We start from the raw sequence: 20,386 nt of genomic DNA, 5'->3' as shown, positions 1-20,386 counted from the left end.
ATGATGTCGTTTTATTAGTGAATGTGAATAAATAGAGGGACAGAATGATCCTGATAAAAAAAACCTGGCAACAAATGACCGAAGGCTTTCCGTTCAGTAATGGTGCGATGACATCATCACCCGTACACCTCTTAGCACCAAAACTCCACTTAATATACATAAAACTATAAAGTTCCTTCTTGATTGTTATTTATGAGCTCCCAATAAAAATGGAACACAGACATATTCATGGAGAACTGTTTCTTCCTGTCTGGTTTCACCTATTTTTCATCTAGTTGTGGATTATCACAGAGATTTATTAGCAATAAAGTACTTAAAGGGGAACTCCAGCGATCCCATAAAAAAAATTAGAATGCACAAAAAGGCATATAGGTGCACTCACTGATCCTCACCCTTTCCCTCTTTTCTACTGTGCTCCTCGCCCCAGATTTTGACTTTTACAAATGATCCCAGTTTTACATCATGGTACCCGGCCAGGAAACTACTTCTCCCATGCATTGCACCTCAGAACCAACTGCCAGGCACCCACCCCGCACCCACCCCTGTCTTGTAGTATCTGCTATCTATCTATCTATCTATCTATCTATCTATCTATCTATCTATCTATCTATCTACACAGATAGATGAGAGAGAGAGAGAGATAAAACAACAGTGTCTCCTTTCCCCTATACTACTCAGGAGAGGCTGTTTCCACACCCTTCGTCAGGTGATCACTGTGTGATGTCAGTGGTGGGCGGAATTACAGATGAGATGTTACAGCTTGTCTGGCAACAGAAGAGACAGAGATTATGTGACCTCTGTCTCAGAAGGGAGGTGGAGGACAGAGGAGTGGAGACAGGGTGGAGCAGGCAGTGAGGATATTCAGCAGCTTCAGACAAACTTGCAATTCTTGTAATAGAAGCCTATAACACACAAGCTTTAAAGCAGTTGTCTCAAAAAGACAACCTCTTTCAGAATGCCCCTAGGGCGTATGGCTATCAGAGAGGGAAACCCCCCTCCTACTTGGGACTCCCTTTTGCCAAAGCCATGCCAAACCCAACTTCTTCAGCCACCGGTAATCAAATGCTGCACGCTCCGGTTCGGACAAACCCAGGTATGCTCGGGGCTCACTCTTCTCTATTTGGTAACCTTAGTACACGGTAGTCACAAGATCTTATATTACTAGTTACCATTGACTCAATGCTGCCACATATAGTGACTGTACTGGCTTCCGTTTCTTCTTTTTTATTATTTCTATGGGAGTGACGTATTCGGAAAGGTTTTACACAAATCTGTATTTTCAGGTTAATTCTATTTAAAACACATTGAATGGTTTGGTTGAATGATGATGTTTCTCACAACAGGTCTATATGCAAAGAAAATGGTTGCCATCTGCTGTCTTTCTTAAAGAATGCACGTTATATACACGTTACTTAAAGGTGTATCATGGTCTAAAGCATTTTTCATCTTTCTACTGGAGGGTGATCATTGGTAGATAGTTGGGGGTCTGACCCATAAATCTCCAGAATCGGGAACCTTAGTCCCTCAATTCTACAGCTACCATGTTTCCCCAAAAACAACACAGTGTCTTATATTATTTTAGCTCCCAAAGATGCGCTGAGTCTTATTTGCAGGGGATGTCTTATTTTTTTTCCATGAAGAAGAATTCACATATCACATGCACAGCAGGGACAGAGAGTACAGTATGGCGGCTTCTAGCTATTAGGGGGAGCTCACTACAGAGCACTTGTACAGCACAGGAGGGACAGCGTACGGTATGGTGGCTTCTGGCCATCAGGGGGAGCTCACCACAGCGCAGCAGGTACAGAGCGTACGGTATGGCGGCTTCCGGCCATCAGGGGGAGATCAGGGGGAGCTTAACACAGCGCAGCAGGTACAGAGCGTACGGTATGGCGGCTTCCGGCCACCAGGGGGAGCTCACCACAGCACATTTGTTCAGCACAGCAGGGACAACTTACGGTATGACAGCAGGTGACGGGATAGTGGCAGGCTATGTGGAGCTCTACATCTGGCGGTAGGGAACAACAGGGATGGCGACAGGCGACGGGCTTCTTGATGCCTTGCCTGCACATTTACAACTTACGGCCACAGAAGGCAACATTGTGGCTGGTGGCGGTCTTCATGTCCTGCATGCAGTGGCTCTGCAATGGACAGTGAAGGTAGGAGACAACAGCGGCAAGCTAAAAAGAATCACAACTGCATGCCCTGGTGTTCCGTTCGGCTCTGTTCTGTCTTACTTTCGCAATTCAGCAGAACCTCTATTAGGTCTTATTTTCAGGGAAACAGGGTAGGAGGAGTTTAATGGGGCACTGATGGAGCATGTACTCTGCCTTTCAATTTATAGTCTATGGCCCTAATAAAAAAAATAGTAAATTTCTAGACTTTTAAATGAAGACCATTATGTTAAAGGGAATCTTCTCAAATATTTTTTTAATTTTTTTAACACTGGAGAAAAATGGCAAATTTAATTTTAAGTGCTGAGAAAAAAAAATTATGGACAAAATCTCAGAAATTTGTTGCGCCTCCTTGGGCTATTGTGTTCGGTCTGAATTGTTTGCGGCATGAAATTCACTCATGAAAAAAGATATTCTACAGTAGGCTGGTGCCAACATCCTCATGGAACGACTGACAGATTGGCTTTACAGATTGTCATTGGAATTTTTTTTTTCACATTTGCTCCATAAATTTTCAGTTGAATTGAGATCCAGACTGTTTGCTGCCCATGTCATTAAGTATATACTGTACGTCTTTTTGGAAAGAATATTTAGCATGCTTTGCTCTGTGGCAGGATCATTAATCCAGAAAAAAGACTCCATCATCATTGAGGCTATGTTCACACACCTTCAAAATGCCAGCCTTTTTTATTGGATGGAAGTCATTTAAAGGGAGTTTGTCACTAGGTGTATTACTTACATCATTGTGTTCAGCCATTCTCCTAATATGCAGGAGAATAGGTTTCTTGCCACACCCCTCCCCCCGCCCTTCAGCTTCAGATTCACAGTTGATTGCCTATACACAGCATAGATGCATAACTGCCGATCAGCAGCTGGTGGGCGGAGTTTTCTGCTTCTCATGAATATCCAGGACTACTGAGCACATGCACATAATGGAGAGGACTACTTATTGTCCATGTTATTCAGGAGGAGATCTCTGGATCAGCTGCACAGAACAATGTAAGTGATACATCATTCTGTTCAGCTTTTCTATCACTAGTTTATGCTACTCTTATATAACAACAAATAGCTGTTATTTTTAAAACTATATAAATAGCGGATGTTGTTTAGAAAGAATGTCTGTTTTTTGCTGTTAAATGATGACCATCCAATAAAAACGTCCGTCATTTTGACGGTGTGTGAACATAGCCTAAAGCTGTTTTCTGCCACTCAGATGAGAAAGTATCTAACATTTCTATGTATACTTGTCCAATGACCTTTGAGGTAACGGCTGCTGCCGCTTCTGGTCCGTGAAAACCCCATATCATACTTGAGTGGGGAGGTATGATTTCTTGTGCTTTCTGCAGGTATCTTTACATGTTTTATTAGAATAGCACCAGACATAATGTTCTAGCATCTTCTGCTTCACTAATGCAGATAGGTGATTCATCAGTGAATATCACTTTTATCCACTCATCCACACTATGGTGACTTCTCTTTGGCGTACTTCAATTTTATTTTATTTTTTTAAGAAATCAACAGGGGTTGTAATGGCAAGCAGTTTTGCAATATACTCACTTTATTTTTCTATTTTTCTATGTTTAAATCCACATTATACATACGGCCAAACTGTGCTCCATGCTCTCTCTGTGCTAATACTTGGTCTTTTCGATATTCAAAAAAGAGACCAAACACAGGAAGTCCTCGTCCTTTGCCGCTCACACAAGGAAAGACACCTGTTTATCATGCAGGTTGTATATCAACTGAGGGCAATTATATTAACTCTTGGTAATTCTATTATCAGCTCTGCAGCTTACCAGGAGACAATGCTCTTTGTTATACAAAAATACAAAAAAAAAAAGTCAGTATAATGTTGCTGTGTGGTTACAGAGGTTTTGGTGCTGTGTGACAGGAGAGCTGACCATACAATGCGAGCATCCCCAGCATTCTCTGCTACTGAATGTGGACATGCAGTAGCTGTACACATGCGTAGTGAAGGGAGACATCTAGTGGCCATATATGTAACATTGATTTAAACAGAGAAAACTTTTTAAAAAATTTAGTATATTGTTTGCGATCACAACCCTGTTGATTTCTTTTAAAAACTCGGGCAGTGCCTCTTTAACCTTTTTTTTTTTTTTTTCATTTGTTTAGGTGTTAGTGCTTGTTTTCATTTGGGTTTTCTATATGTATGTGCCAGTTGATTCAACTAATTTCCTACGGCTCTGTTATAAACATTGATAGTTTCCGACTATCTATTCTTTGTTTTCTTCATTTTTAAGGGATATTGGAGGGCAACAGCAACCAATCAGAGCTCAGGTTTTATTCCACCTGAGCCCATTAAGAAATGAAGGCTGAGCTTTAGTTAGTTACTAGTCAGTTCTTGTTTTCATATATTCCCCCCCCATTGTTATAGGTTTATTTATCCTGAGGTTCTTCCTCGGAGTAATAATTTAATGGAGGTTTGGGTCTCCCCCATTTACTTAAATATTTTAAATTAGGTACATCCTCTTAAATCTGCCCCACGGATAGAACGGCGCCGTCATGGGGAAGCCGGTGCTGTGGTCCATTTTTTGAACCGCGGCTTGGGGCTGAAGCACTGGAGGCGGGCCGGCCCGCCCCCAGTGGGAGGGAATTCCCTCCCCTCTATGACGCGGCTCCATTGACTCTAAAGATGGTACATCCTCTCTAAGTAAATGGGGGAGACCCAAATCTCCATTAAATTTTTGTGCATATAGTACATTTTGAGCCACTTTGCAGATCTTTTTACTTTACACAATAAGGAGGATATCCCTCTGAAATTGTTTGAGGTAGAGGGATGGTAGATCTGGCAAGGTGCAAAAGAAGTAAAGTAATCTAGAGAGTATAGTAACGCAGTAAATTTTGAGAGGACCAAAGCTTTAAATCTACGTTTAATGGGGACAAAGTTTGAATGGAACAGGGAAAAAATTGGGGGAGTAAGTTGTGTCCCGAAATTATGCATCTTATCTTCCCCCCTTCTCTAAAGGCCCTATTCCACGGAACGATTATCTTTCATAAACTCGCTCCAACGACCGCTCGTTAACGATAATCGCTTCGTGGAATTGGTGTAAACGAGCGAACGACAAAGGCAAAATCGTTATATTGTCAATTAAAATTGTTTTTCAGCATGTCAAAAAAAATCGATGTGTAAAATTAGAAATCTTTCAGTCGTTCGTAAAAAAGGTTTAAAAAAAAGTAGGTGTGTCGTATGGTCATGATCACCCCGGCGAAAGTTTTTAACGACCGCAAAATAATTGTTACACTACATATATGGTTCACGTTGTGTGTTATCGTTCGCTAAAAAAAATCGTTTAGTGATCGTTAACGAGTTTATGAACGATAATCGTTCCGTGGCATAGGGCCTTAAGCTGGGGTAATAGTGCAGCCTCAGCCTATGTTAACACACCGTCAAAATTCATAATAAAATGGGCGTTTTTATTGGACGGCCATCATTTCATGGCAAATATAATGGCAATAATTATTTTTTAAAAATTGTACGAATAACCGCCGTTATTTGCCATTAAATGACGGCCATCCAATACGGTCGCTATTTTATGAATTTTTAGGGTGTGTGAGCATAACGAGTCATTATATGCCTTAATTATATATATATATATAAATATATATATATATATATATATATATATATATATATATATATTATTCCTTTTATAATATAACTCATTGCAGCTATTTGCAATGAAAAAAAAATCTGCAGTTTATTTCAATATATCTAATAATCTGCTAATATATAAGATTCAGGGGGAGAGAGGCAGAACATTTAATATTCATAGCTACTCGCTCCTAAATTCACTGTATAACGCAGCCTGTAGCGTGTCTTAGCGATGTGACAAGAGAGACACACTGGGCACGGGGATGTGGGGGATGGGAAATACACAGAGAATAGTACTGGGAGGGAATACACATACACCAAATACACAAAAAGCTGTGAACACCACCGTATTACTGTGGGATCTTATTTTACTAGGTCTTCAGAACTAAAGTAACAAAAAATACTAGATTTTACATAAATTATATCTATAACCCCTTTTTGGTACGTCATATATGAAAGGCGATCTGTGCCTCTGGACATGGTGTCCGTCTATTCATTCAACTATGGAATAATAACCTGGAAAAAAAAACGTACATGGCAAAGAATACAATAAACACAAGGAAAAATGTCAGCTACCAATAAAGTATTTATATATTAAGTATAATCATAAGGACTTATTCAAAAAAGACCTCACACAGCAAAGCTAAGAAATTGTATGTATGACGTGCCAAAAACGAATACAAAAGTTATAACTGCAGGAATATGGGGGGGGGGGGGGGGGCACGAGATAAAAACCAACTGGTGTTAGAAAGTTATACGGATTTGTAATTTACTTCTATTTAAAAATCTCAAGTCTTCCAGTACTTTTCAGCTGCTGTATGTCCTGCAGGAAGTGCATTATTCTTTTCAATCTGACACAGTGCTCTCTGCTGCCACCTCTGTCCATGTCAGGAACTTCTATGGGGGGATTTACTACTGCTCTGGACATTTCCTGACATGGACAGAGGTAGCAGCTGACAGCACTGTGTCAGACTAAAAAGAATACACCACTTCATGCAGGACATACAGCAGCTGGTAAGTACTTTTTTATGGAAGTAATTTACAAATTTGTATAACTTTCTGACACCAGTTGATGTGAAATTATTATAATTTTTTTGCCACAGTTCCACTTTAAGGCCATGTTCACACAACGTGAGAGACCGGTGTAACGCCTGGAGTAGTGGATCCACTGGACCGGCACCAGCGATGGCACAAACCTCACCAGGGAGCGGAGTCTAAGGGGCCGCTGGTTTTCACCAGAGCCCGCCGCAAGGCGGGATGGACTTGCTGCGGCAGGCGACCCCCAGGTCGCTACCCCTGGCTTGGTTGCTGGTGACGGCAGGCGAGGCGTGGCAGGAGCAGTAGGCAGGAGATGGCACTGGCAAAGGTCTGCAGGTGAGAGCGCACGTGACAGGCTGAACGCAGGAACAGATGGAGTGACTGGGAAACAGGAACCAGGAACAGGGACTGGGGACCGGGTAACGGATAGGACTCAGGAACAGGGACTGGGACCAGGTAACAGATAGGACTCAGGAACAACAGGGGCTGGGCCAAACGCTATGGGAAGCATGTAGAGGCTCCAACACTAAGGACAGGGCATGCTGGGATTTATAGGGGAGTGATTGGGTGCAACTACCAATTAGGAGCGCACTGCCCCTTTAAATCTGAGACAGCCGGCGCGCGCGCGCCCTTAGGAGGCGGGGACGCGCGCGCCGGCCGGCACAGCGGGAGACAGGAGCGTGGAGAGGTGAGGCGCCCCCCGGGGCCGAGGTGACAGCAGCGCCGGGTCCCCGACTATGGACACCGGCTGCTGCATAGGGCAGGTAGCGGTCGCGGCGGCGGCCCGGAACGCGGGACGCCGCCGCGGCCGTAACAGTACCCCCCCCCTTTGGCCTCCCCCTCTTTCTTGCCTGCAAATGGCACAGGAAGCCACAAAGTCTTTGACATCTTGGGATAGGCTGGGCCACCAGTAGTGGCGAGAGATCCGTTGGCCGGTCTTACGGACTCCCGGGTGCCCGGCCTCCAACGAGGAATGTCCCCAGTTCAAAATACCTCTTCGAAGCGCAGGGTGAACATGAGTCTTTCCGGGGGGTACTCTCTGAAGAGTGGAGGTGACGACTGGTACTAGGCGATCAGGCGGTATAACGTGGCAAGGGACCTTCTGTAAGTTCTTCCGGTGGTGAGAGGATACGACCTTAGTCTTGGGTACGGGGAGAGGGTACACCTCGGCAGAGAAGGCATCCGCCGAGTCTTGGTCTTCTGCCGGTAGGCCGGATAGAGGCTTGGCCGGGACAGGAAATGACATAATACACTTGGTCTGAGGTGACTTGAGACACTGGTGGGAACAGTCCTGACCCCAACTGAGAATCTCCCCGGTTCTCCAGTCCAGCTGAGGGGCATGTTTTTGTAGCCACGGGAGTCCCAGGAGGACCGCGGGGGAAGAATGGGGCAGGACGTAGAAGGATATCTCTTCTTGATGTGAAGGACCCACCTGGAGGACTAAAGATGCGGTCTGGTAGTACACACGGTCGGTAAGAATTTCGCCTGTGACCGAGGAGATAGTCAGGGGCCTGGCTAGTCGGGTCACGGGTAGCCGCCATCTTTGGACCAATGTTGCCGCAATAAAACTGCCTGCTGACCCAGAATCGAGGAAGGCAGTAGTCTGATGATTTTGTCCTGAGGGAGTCCGGATGGAAACTGGCATAGACAGACTTGGAATGGTGGCATTCACACCTAGGGACACCTGTCCCACCGGACCTAGGTGCGAGCATTTTCCGGATGTTTGGGGACGTAGGGGACATCCCAGCCGGAAGTGATCGGAACCACCGCAATAGAGACAGAGATTCTGCTCCAGGCGCCGGATTCTTTCATCAGGCGTCAGGTGAGCCCGTTCCACCTGCATAGGAATCTCAGGAGAGGGTTGGGACATCGAAAGGTCAGGATTCTGGAAAACTGGCGCCAGCTGGGGATGGCGACGGGAACGGGTTAGTAAATGTTCATGCCGAACCTCCTCCTCCCTCTCCGAAAAACGAGTATCAACTCGGGTGGCCAGTAGAATGAGTTCGTTCAGGGAGGTAGGCAGGTCTCGGGCAGCGAGCACGTCTCTCACACGACTAGACAGGCCCTTCTTGAAGGTGGCCAATAGGGCGGCCTCGTTCCAGTCCAATTCGGCTGCCAGGGTGCGGAACTGGATGGCGTAGTCACCAACAGAGGAGCTGCCTTGAGAGAGATTGAGGAGAGCAGTCTCGGCTGAAGAAGCACGGGCAGGTTCCTCAAAGACGGAGCGAAACTCAAATAGGAAGGCCCGGAGATTGGCAGCAACTGGATCATCACGGTCCCACAGTGGCGTGGCCCAGGCCAGGGCTCTACCCTCTAATAGGCTGATGATGAAAGCCACTTTAGAGCGCTCGGTGGAAAACTGACTACTCAAAAGTTCAATGTGCATGGTGCACTGAGTCAGGAATCCTCTGCACAACTTAGAGTCCCCAGAGTACTTGCTTGGGAGGGCCAGTCGGAGTGAAGAAGCAGCGTCAGGAGATGGTGTGCGCTGGGCAGTAGTCTGCTGCTGTAAGGCGGCAGTGAGTTGCTGGATCTGCTGTGACTGTTTCTGGATTTGTTGAGCCTGTTGCGCGACCACTCTGGCGACGTCACGGAGATCTGGCACCTCGCCGGGATCCATGGTTGGAGCCTACTGTAACGCCTGGAGTAGTGGATCCACTGGACCGGCACCAGCGATGGCACAAACCTCACCAGGGAGCGGAGTCTAAGGGGCCGCTGGTTTTCACCAGAGCCCGCCGCAAGGCGGGATGGACTTGCTGCGGCAGGCGACCCCCAGGTCGCTACCCCTGGCTTGGTTGCTGGTGACGGCAGGCGAGGCGTGGCAGGAGCAGTAGGCAGGAGATGGCACTGGCAAAGGTCTGCAGGTGAGAGCGCACGTGACAGGCTGAACGCAGGAACAGATGGAGTGACTGGGAAACAGGAACCAGGAACAGGGACTGGGGACCGGGTAACGGATAGGACTCAGGAACAGGGACTGGGACCAGGTAACAGATAGGACTCAGGAACAACAGGGGCTGGGCCAAACGCTATGGGAAGCATGTAGAGGCTCCAACACTAAGGACAGGGCATGCTGGGATTTATAGGGGAGTGATTGGGTGCAACTACCAATTAGGAGCGCACTGCCCCTTTAAATCTGAGACAGCCGGCGCGCGCGCGCCCTTAGGAGGCGGGGACGCGCGCGCCGGCCGGCACAGCGGGAGACAGGAGCGTGGAGAGGTGAGGCGCCCCCCGGGGCCGAGGTGACAGCAGCGCCGGGTCCCCGACTATGGACACCGGCTGCTGCATAGGGCAGGTAGCGGTCGCGGCGGCGGCCCGGAACGCGGGACGCCGCCGCGGCCGTAACAACCGGGCGGGTCACGGAACGGACGGTCTCTGCACGGATCATCCCGGCCGGTACTGCAGTACCAGCCGTATGATCTTTTGGCCGCAGGGTTCTGATGCGGGCGCATAAGCGCGCGCCCGCATCAGAACCTCCCAGAGCACATGATGAAGCAAGCGGCCGAAGCCGCTCGCTTCATTGTGTAAACTGACAGGGTTTCCTACCGCCGCAATTCATTGAATTGCAGCAGCAGAAAACTGACATGTCAGTTATTTGCGGCCCCGTACGGGCTTCCATTTTGCCATTGATTACTATATATTGTACTATTAGCTGAGGCTGGCATGTTTGTTGGCAAATGTGGGCTTGTGAGATCTAGATTCCTACATAGTGTATCTAATCTATAATACTGAGTAGCTCCCTGATGATCTGTGAGGTATCCTCCCTCCCAGTGAAACCCGTTGGAGTGAAGAGCAACTGATTGAAGTATTTTATTATATGAGTACGTTGTCTTGGTTTTGTTACCATCTTTGAAGAACAAGATATGATATTGAATCAATAGCCTAAAATATCTCATATTTTTAGTCCATACTTTGTTAGTTTGTCATTGAATGTTCGTAGTTTTTTTTTTCCCGACAGATTAGCCCAGATTTATCAATCTGTCCGAGATTTTAAATAAATAAAAAAAAATAATAATAATCAGTTTTCATTTAGCAAGCAATCACAGTTACGGTTTTATTTAACCAGAGCGATTTGAGAAATGAAAGCCGAGCTGTGATTGGTTGCTGTAGGAAAACCAGACGCTTTTTGTCAAAGCTTCTTTAAAAATCCTAGAACTGGAATTTGCATCTTTTTAAATAATATTGTTAGTTTTGAATCCAAATCTGTAGATCTGAGATGTCATTTAGTCACAAGCCACATGCTCTGCCTGCGCACATTGTCCCAGTGTAGGACGCAGGTCCTGCTAATCTAACCGAATCCGCTCATTAGCGAGTAATTATCTCTGGATCACAGCCTCCTGTCGCTGCAAAACTTTCTTCTACTCATGATAAAAGATGTGGCCTGCTAAAGGGGAACGCTGCTTCTGCTTTAGAGTTTACACATTAAATCAACTATGGCTTCCATAGGGTATAAGCAGGCATGTACAATCGGTACATCGCTTTTTTGCTTTTTACATGAACAGACCAGCGTGGGGATGCCGATGCCGCGGCCCTTATTTTAAATTGCTGTCTGGTTCCCACCCACATCGCCAGTCTATTCCCAAGCACCGCCCACCATGAAACACTGGAGGCGGGCTAGCTGGCCCTCAATGGGACGAAACCCCCTTTCCTCTGTAACCCGGCTCCAGGCAGCAGTTCAAAAGAAGGACCATGGCACCGGCATCCCCGTGCCAGTCTATGTAAAAAACAATGCACCGGTGGTACATTCGCCTTTAGTTCAAGGTTTTTCAGATACAGCTGCGCAAACATTATCAAGAATAAATACAGATCACTAGCTCAATGCTGGTCTGTAAAATGCGTTCACATGTTTCGTAAATACGATCCATGGACAGATTCAAGGAGATCCCGGCATCATATATCATTATGATGCCAGGAGCTCCAAAACAGCTTAAATGTTCCCCATGACTTTGGCAGTACAGTGCCGCAAAGATTTTAACATCATAATGATACATGATGCCGGGAGGTCCTTGAACCTGGTCCGCAGCACATGTTCCCTGCATGGACTGTATTCATAAAAATTATGAATGCCCCTTATAGGCTACATTCACATGTTCACTAGTTTTTCAGGACCGAATGGTCAATTTCAACAGGCAGAAAGTAGGTGACTGACAGGCAGCTGTTGAGACCCTTGTCCATATCTATTTGTTATATTAGCCAAATGCTTTATTTTTATGTATGGTTGACATAACATATCAAATAATATTGTGTTTTATATTAAAGTATAATATATTAGTAGAGAAAAAAAAGAACCAAAGCTGGCATTCTGTGTGCAACTAACCTGATACACTAATGCAGTTATGCATCAAATAAGGTGTGCGCTCACCTCTAGGTGTTGTGCTATAAGCACAAAGCCTTAAGCAGCCTTAATACCCGGAGTAGCCATAAAAAAAAGGGCAATAAAGCATAGAACGGATATGCTTTATGGCAATAGACAATAGAAATGATAATGCAATAATAATGGAGATAATAGTAGCAAAAGAAAAGAAAACAATACTTACCTAGCCACTGTCCCCTGCTGCTCCCTACTAACTTCTGTTGGCCCCTATCCGGTTCCCTGAACTTCTCTCTTCTTTCTGCTTCTGAGATGAGCTCTTGGGAGTAGGCTCTGCCTCCTCAGCCACAGCAGTGTCCCATCTTGGCCAGTAAGGCACTTGTGTTGGAAGCAGGAATAAGATTGCGGTACTAGACAGAGGCAACAGCAAGGGGCTGAAGCTAGGTAAGTATCTTTTTTTTCTATTTCCTCCTCACCCTGACAGCATATTTTTATTCTATGAATACCCTCATAAAGATGTTTTTTGCCTTAAAAGAACGTAGCCTTCTTTTTTGGGACGCCCTAATCCAGCCCAGAAGTGTGCTAAAAAGAAGCGGACATGTCTTGATGAGGACATCTGTAGTTTGGTAGGCTGTCCGGTGGTACAGATTCACTTTACCTGAAACAATGTATAGTCATACTTTAATATGTATAGAAGTGGCAATGCCACACTTTTCTAGTATGCTTTTTTTTTCTTATTATGTGATGTTGGAGTTAGAGCATGTTGCCGACCATGTTCATCATATAGTAGATTGGTTTTACTGGTTACTAATGGAGGGTACTATACCTGATAAAGAATGAGTTTGCACTTCACCTAAGCATCTTTTTCTTCTTCTTTTTAGAATTCCATCAGACATAATCTCTCCCTGCACACGCGCTTTATCCGTGTTCAAAATGAAGGAACGGGAAAGAGCTCTTGGTGGATGCTAAACCCAGAAGGTGGAAAGACGGGGAAGACTCCACGGAGGAGAGCAGCCTCTATGGACAGCACCAGTGGGAAATTTTTAAGGATAAAGGGAAAAGCAGGAAAGAAGAAGCAGCAACAGGTGCAGACGGCACCAGAGCCAACAGTAGAAGGCAGCCCTTCTTCTCAACAAGCAAAGTGGTCCGAAAGTCCATCTTCCCACGCCAGTGATGACTTCGATGTTTGGGCTGAATTTCACAACAGAGCCAACACTGTGGCAGGGAATATGAGTGGAAGGCTTTCACCCATTATGGGCAATGATGAGCCAGATGACCTGGATGATGATGAGGTGACACCCTCTTCCCCTCTCATGTACCCCAGCCCATCTAGCGCCCTGTCTCCAAATGCCCGTTGTTCAGTTGAAATGCCACGGCTTGCAGAGCTAAGTGGTAATATAGGTATGGGAGAGGGGCTGTCCGACCATTTAATGGATGAGCTACAGGATGGTTACAGTGTGAGCTCGGCTGCCGCCCTACGCCAACGCAGCCCTGGATTCTCTTTCACATCCAAGTGCCCAACTTTAAACAACAGCTCGAATGCTTTTTGCGGCACTGTTTATAGTCAGCCAGCTATGGGAATGATGAGACGGTTACCCATGCAAACAATCCAAGAGAACAAACAAGCTGCTTTCTCTCCAGGCAGTACCTACAGGAATTCATCCCTCCAGGATCTCCTCACTGCCATGTCCTATGGACATAAGGAAGGGATTGTACAGAGCGATCCAGGTTTAGCCACCATGCTGGGGCCACAGCGTAACCATAGGCAGAACACGGGCATCCTAAACAATTGTGACTCAGGACAAGTGCCATACTCTGCCAGTCTAATAAAAAGCCACAACCTATACCACCCACCCACTCTCAATCATCACTGCTCTGTTAACAACAGTGCCTTAGCTAGCTCAAGTGGACTGATCAATTCCGAATCCTGCAGCTTGTCATCTGTTCCACATCACCCGTACTTCAGTAGTCAGGGTGGACATGGAAGCCTGTTAGAAGGGCCATACCAAGGTGCATATCACCATCACCACCACCATCACCATCATCATCCTCAAGTGTACAATCAGGACAGATTCCCGACAGACTTAGACTTAGATATGTTCAATGGGACTTTAGAATGTGACGTGGAATCCATCATTCTCAATGACTTCATGGACAATGACGAAATGGACTTCAACTTTGACTCTGCTCTGCCGCCACAAGGAGGGTTCAACATGGCTGCCACGGCACAGCCGGCAAATCAGAGCTGGGTACAAGGTTAAATTGCATCGAAAGCCAGTTTGCGATCTTAGGTTAGATGCATTTTCCTTAAGGCAATCAGGCAAATATTTATCTGACCATAAGTAAATGTTTGGTTGATATATTATTATATTGGTTTATTTGGACCTTTTTTTTGTTTTTTTGTTTTTTTGTTGGATGGTGAAATAATAAATGGTTAGGTTTTTAGAGCTGTTTTGTGGGATAAAATTCTGACAATACCGAGGTCTAACGCCCAAACACGTCTTGTTCCAAAGTTTGTTCTCCCACAAAACAAAAACGTTTGTGAAAAAGTTGCCTTTGTTTCGACCTTTTTTGAAGTCTGAAGAGTTTGTTCCCACTGCAAAGGTCCATTTTTTACGGGTGATAAGTTGTGAAGTGTTTTTTTTTTTTTTTTTTTTTTTAAATCCCGAAGAAAGGAATCTCAGTTCCTGTGCACTATGTTAAGCGTATTCATTACCGTGTATTTATTTTGTAATGTCAGAACAGCAGAGTTTAGATTCGGATATATCACTTTGTATAAGACACATCATTAACTAATCTCATTTTGTATCAGATGAGAACATTATCTGGGTCCCTTTAAGGTGTGTAAGCCATTCTGAGCACTAGATGTACGGTACTACTTCTACATCCTATCTAATCTTAGTTCTCAAGTCCCAAAAAGGTGGAAAGATTAACTGGCAGCAAATGATGAACTATGACAATGCGCTTTATTTACTGTAGCTGCAGGTAGCTGTTAGGTCAAGGAGACACATGGTACCTTTCATATATCCATCTGTACTTCCACAGGAATACCGCAAACTCCTGATCCGTCACAAGCTAGAATGCTGATGGGGGGTTGTGCAAGTTTGTTTGCATTGCCTTAAGAAGGCAAGATCAATTGGGCGGCCGAGCCGCACAAACAATCACTGTATCGTTTGTGCGTCCGTTAGCAGTATATTGAAATGGCCGCACACTTATACAGGTAGATGTGCCGGTAGCTAATTATTTTACAGCCCGCACCAAAGAAGTGATCAGCCAAAGATTGGGTGTCTTCCCACTCCTTGGCTGATCGCTGTCACTTTACACAGGCCGATTATAATCATTATAATTATCAGCCAAAATAGGGTTTCTAGCAACAATAAACGGCCCATGTAAAGGGGTAGTGCGGCGCTAAACAATTACAACTTTGTAATGTGTGTTATGTATGTGAATGGCCCCCTTCTCCGTGTTTCTCCCTTACCCACGCTAGACCCGGAAGTGTGGTGCATTATACTCACCGCATCTCGTGTCGACCCCCGTCAGCCATCTTGGGACAATGACGTAGTCTTCGGGAGGCCGGGCCTAACCGCTGCATCCATCCCTCATGCCGGCCCCCCTCTGCCACGTCATCAGTAGCTCAGCCGCGATTGACTGAGCATAACTGTGCTCAGCCAATCGCGGCTGAGAACAGTTATGACGCAGCAGAGGGGGGCCGGCATGAGGAAAGGGTGGAGCGGTTTGGCCCGGCCTCCCGAAGACTACGTCATTGTCCCAAGATGGCGGACAGGGGTCGACACGAGATGTGGTGAGTATAATGCACCACACTTCCGGGTTTAGCATGGGAAGGGGGCCATTCACATACATAACACACATTACAAAGTTGTATAACTTTGTAATGTGTGTTATTTTATGAATAATTGTTTAGCGCTGCACTACCCCTTTAAAGATTTATACATCAATAGACCTGCACTGGCACGGTAATGCCGGTGCCACCGGCCTGTCCCTAGTGGGAGGAAACCCCTGCCCCTCCATGACACAGCTCCATAAGAAGCCATTAAATCGGGAGGGTATAACAGCATTTTTTCTACATTTTTTCTGCAAGCACAGATGGATTTATGAAAGGTACCATGTTTGTCCTTGACCTAATAGCTATCCAACAGTGTCAGCAGTTTGGAAGGTGAATTGTAGCTGACAGATTCCCTTTAAGGAACCCTAACAGGTCAGGTTTTGAGGATTCATTATTGCACAGACTTTATTTATGTTCATTAGATCAGTAATTGCCATAGCTGTTCCCTTCATAGGAACCCTTCAAAACACAACCTGTTTGAGTTCATTAAAGACTAGATTGAAGGAATATTGAAGTAGAGAAATAGCAAGTATGTAACAAGATTTGATTTGTAAAAACAAAAAAATCTTCCTTATTCATATCAAGCCTTCATAAAATCTGTTATCAGAGGATTGGTAGAACTTGTAAAAGCTGGACGGTTGCCACCTTTTTGATCATATGAAGTAGAGCTGAATTTGTCTTTTGAGAGTATGTTTATGTGTGATTATTTTGTTGAATAACAAAAATATATTTCCTAGTAATTTTTATGGAAAAAAAACTCATTGCATCAAAAATACCTTAAAAAGGACAAACTTGGTTTAATCAACATAAGGCTATGTTCACACAACGTAAGTTTTGAATTAATCACGGCCGTTGTTGCCGTTTCTCAACAATGGCCGTCATTAATTTAAAACTAACGTGCCCTGCAGGCTGAGGGAATCCCAGCTGGAGCGTATACACATAATATACGCTCCGGCCGGGATCCCAAGAGGCTACACGAAAACTGACATGTCATTTTTGTCCGGCCGCTATTTATTGGCCCTGGCCGCACGCTTCACTGTCGGCTATGGTGAATTGGCTGGCCGGTGTTTTACGCCGCGTGAACATGGCCTAATAAAGTTTTTAAAAAATCATATGAACCTGTACAAAACTATGAGGTTTTTTTGGCCGTTTTTTTTTTTTGTCTGTTATTTCAAAATAACGGTCGTTATTCTACAAATCATGCCTGTTGTTTTAAAATAACGGCCGTTACTTGCAAAATGACAGCCGTTCAAAAAAAAACAAACAAAAAAAACATCTCAAATGGCCAAAAAGAGAGGTTGTGTGGTCGTGGCCGTGTGTTGCTTTATCCAATTGGTCCATTTCACATATTATATTTATTGAAGTTATTACATGAATATTTTGACTGTAATTAAACCAGTTTTCGATGGCTGTAATCCGGCCTCATTTTAGCCTCCATATTACATTATTAAAATATTACATGATATTATCATTCAGATCTCCCGTAGTTCTGTCGGACCAAATTGATATCACCAACAAACTGCTTAAGGTCTTACGGCCATAATCTGGACACCAAAATGTTGTCTCATTACAGCTGTCTGGAACCGGCCCCGTATAATATCCCTTTTTTCCTGTATGAAAATAAACTGTTGAGTGGAAAAGTGATGGCACGATGAACAGAAGACATTAGGAATGACTGCACTTCGGAGCAGCACTCAGCAGCACTAAATGAGTCGTTTGATGTGAACTGCTAATTATTAACAGCCTTCTCTTCCCTTCTATTAAAACAAGGAATTTACTGAAACCGCTACTTTATTCTGCCACCGAGCACAAACAAGGGAGATGGGAGCGCCTGCAGTTGGAATGGCGGTAAAAGGGCATTTTCATTCAATACATTTGCACGTCCCTTTTTGTTATGGTGCTATATCCAATGGGTTATTTTACCTACACTCAACCAACGTATGGTTAAGTCTACAAGTATTTGGACAGGGAGACATTTCTCATAGTTTGTCCTTTGCACACCACCGCAGTGGGTCTAAAACAAGACCAATATGAACCAAGTGTTTTTATTTATGGGGGGTGGAGGTTGGGTTGCCAACACCTAAAGTGTTTGCTTTTACTCTGAATTTTTTCAGACTGTTCATGACCTTCTTTACTTTCATTGACCAAATATTGAGCGTTCCCTTAAACAGCTACCAAATACAAATTCACCCCCCAAAAATTAACTCCAGACCATTTATCACCTTAAAGTGTCACTGTCGTTTAAATTTTTTTTGCAATACTCAATAGTACAGGCGATTTTTAAAAAAAACTTTGTAATTGGGTTATTAGCCGAAAAATGCATTTTTATCATGAAAAAGCAGTTTGAAGCTCTCCCCTCGTCTTCATGGTTTCCTATGGAGAGGGGAGGGGTGGAGGGAGATGAGGCACCAAAACAGGACAACAAAGAGTTAATTTACAGCTACATCACCGGGCTATTTCCTCTGAAGTCAGCACTGACCTCTTTGACCTCTGAATACCGGCTTTCACACAGCTCCCACTGTGTAATCCTTTGTTCTCTGCTGGTGACTAATCTCCCTCCTCCCCCCTCCCCTCTCCATAGGTTACTGAGGGCTCGACTGATGTAAAAGAGTCGAGATTTCCTGATAATGAGCAGTGAATGAGAGAGGAGGAAGGGGGGGGGGGGGCTGGAGAATGTCTTTCTGAATGCAGATAATGGCATATTTGCCTAATAAACCCAATTACAAAGTTTCTTAAAATTGCCTGTACTATTAATTTCTGCAAAAAAACAAACAACAGTGACACTTCAAGGGCCAATCACATGTTCCGTGCACGGTCTGTAGATATGGAAGATATAAAATTATATAGAACTATAGAACAGAATTTGGAGTTCCTGGAATCATGGTGCCAGGAACTCTGAACTTTTTTCCATAGAACATCTTCCATATTGACAGACCGCACATGGAACCTGTGTCTTTTGTGGAATAGAAACGTAACAAGACACACCAGACCAAGAAACTACTTATCAGCCAATTGTTTAGTTACTTTTGCACCTGTGAATATTTAGGGACTATGTAAAAAATTTTTTTTAAAAGAGCTGTAATTCCTAAACAATAATGTTTGTTTTGATTTGACCCAAAGCTAAAATTTTTGCTTCAATCCCCTATTGATGGTTTTAGATCCATCATGGTTTGGCTATAAAGAGTATGTCACTGTCCAAATACTTCTAGACTCGAATAGGGTATTTATGAAATCTTATGAAATGAAAGCAGCCATTTTGCTTATAGTCGCCAGTTCGATCATGGTCAATTTTTATGACATATTGGAAAATACAATTAGAAACTTACTTGGTTGATATCAGCACATTCTTCATTGTCCATGTGCCCAGGATTACATAACTCTCCTCCACTATAGGGAACAATTATATATATAAATTTTCATAAATAAAGTGAACCCAAAAGAAGTACAAAACAGGCCATTCTATATATTCCTGACTGTAGGGGAGAAGCTTCATGGCAAAGCGCTCCCAGTTACAACGTACTATTGTTGAAGATGCTATGCAGTTGTGTCCACCCTTATGTTGCATTTAGTTAATGATCCAATTTTTACATGATATAAGTGCATTACTCAACATCAACCCTCTACATCAAAGCCATTGGCTGGCCACACATAGACACATATACATCTTCCAACAGAGTATCACAAAATCAGGTTTTCTTTTTTACTAAGCGAGTCATCTCATGACACAATATGGGATTTTCTTGATCTAGAGGAAAGATAAGGATGGAGACATCTGTACTGACAGTATGACTGGCATAGAAATGTGCAGCAGATTGATGGATGAAAGGTGCCATGGTTAATGGACCATTCCTCGTGCACCATATGTATCAAAGGTACTAGAGATGGGTGCAGCTTGAGCATGTTCTAGTCCGTCTAAACCTGGAAGTCTCAGCATTTGATTACCGGTGGTTGCAGAAGTTGTATGCAGACCTAGGGAGTCTGGGAAAACATGGGTATAGCCTGTGGCCTATGGCTGTATCCATGGTTTCCAGGACTCCCTAGAGCTGCATCCAAGTTCTTTAGCCATCAGTAATGAAATATTTCGGGTTTGGATGGACTTGAGCCTTCTCGAGTTGCACCCATCTCTAGTAGTAAGCTGTTTTCTGATAAGTTTTGGAGGTTAATATGTGATGTAAATGTATGCTGGTTCTGGGCCATGTTGTGCATTTCTCTGCCACAAGGGTAAAGCTCTTTTCATATGGGCCCCTTGCCTTCAAAGATTCTTTTTGCCACCCTGACAGTTTACATTTAAAACAATTCAATGATTATTGTCATGTAAGTCTCCAAAAGTATCTATTTTTGGAATCCCTTTGACTAATCCATCTAAAAAAGTTATACAGTTGACTTTTCATCAGATTGATCTTAACATA

At 44.3% G+C, this 20,386-nt stretch overlaps 1 protein-coding gene across 6 annotated transcripts in view; it reads left to right on the top strand.

Annotated features, from left to right (window-relative positions):
* The window catches only part of FOXO6 (forkhead box O6), a 73,524-nt gene extending 55,711 nt beyond the window's left edge, over window positions 1-17,813 (top strand). For 5 of the 6 annotated variants that reach the window (XM_069971609.1, XM_069971604.1, XM_069971605.1 and 2 more), the window contains one exon: window positions 13,015-14,789. In XM_069971609.1, coding sequence (XP_069827710.1) covers window positions 13,015-14,394 — 1,380 coding nt within the window. In that variant the 3' untranslated portion in view covers window positions 14,395-14,789. Of the gene's footprint in view, window positions 1-13,014; window positions 14,790-17,550 lie in introns of those variants that run through there. The other variant, XM_069971603.1, reaches the window with a different exon arrangement.
* The last annotated feature ends 2,573 nt before the right edge of the window (window positions 17,814-20,386 follow it).

This window comes from Dendropsophus ebraccatus, chromosome 5 (assembly GCF_027789765.1).
Source record: "Dendropsophus ebraccatus isolate aDenEbr1 chromosome 5, aDenEbr1.pat, whole genome shotgun sequence".
NCBI classification, from domain to species: domain Eukaryota; kingdom Metazoa; phylum Chordata; class Amphibia; order Anura; family Hylidae; genus Dendropsophus; species Dendropsophus ebraccatus.
The sequence above is the reverse complement of the archived record's forward strand: the minus strand, read 5'-3'. Positions and strand labels throughout refer to the sequence as shown.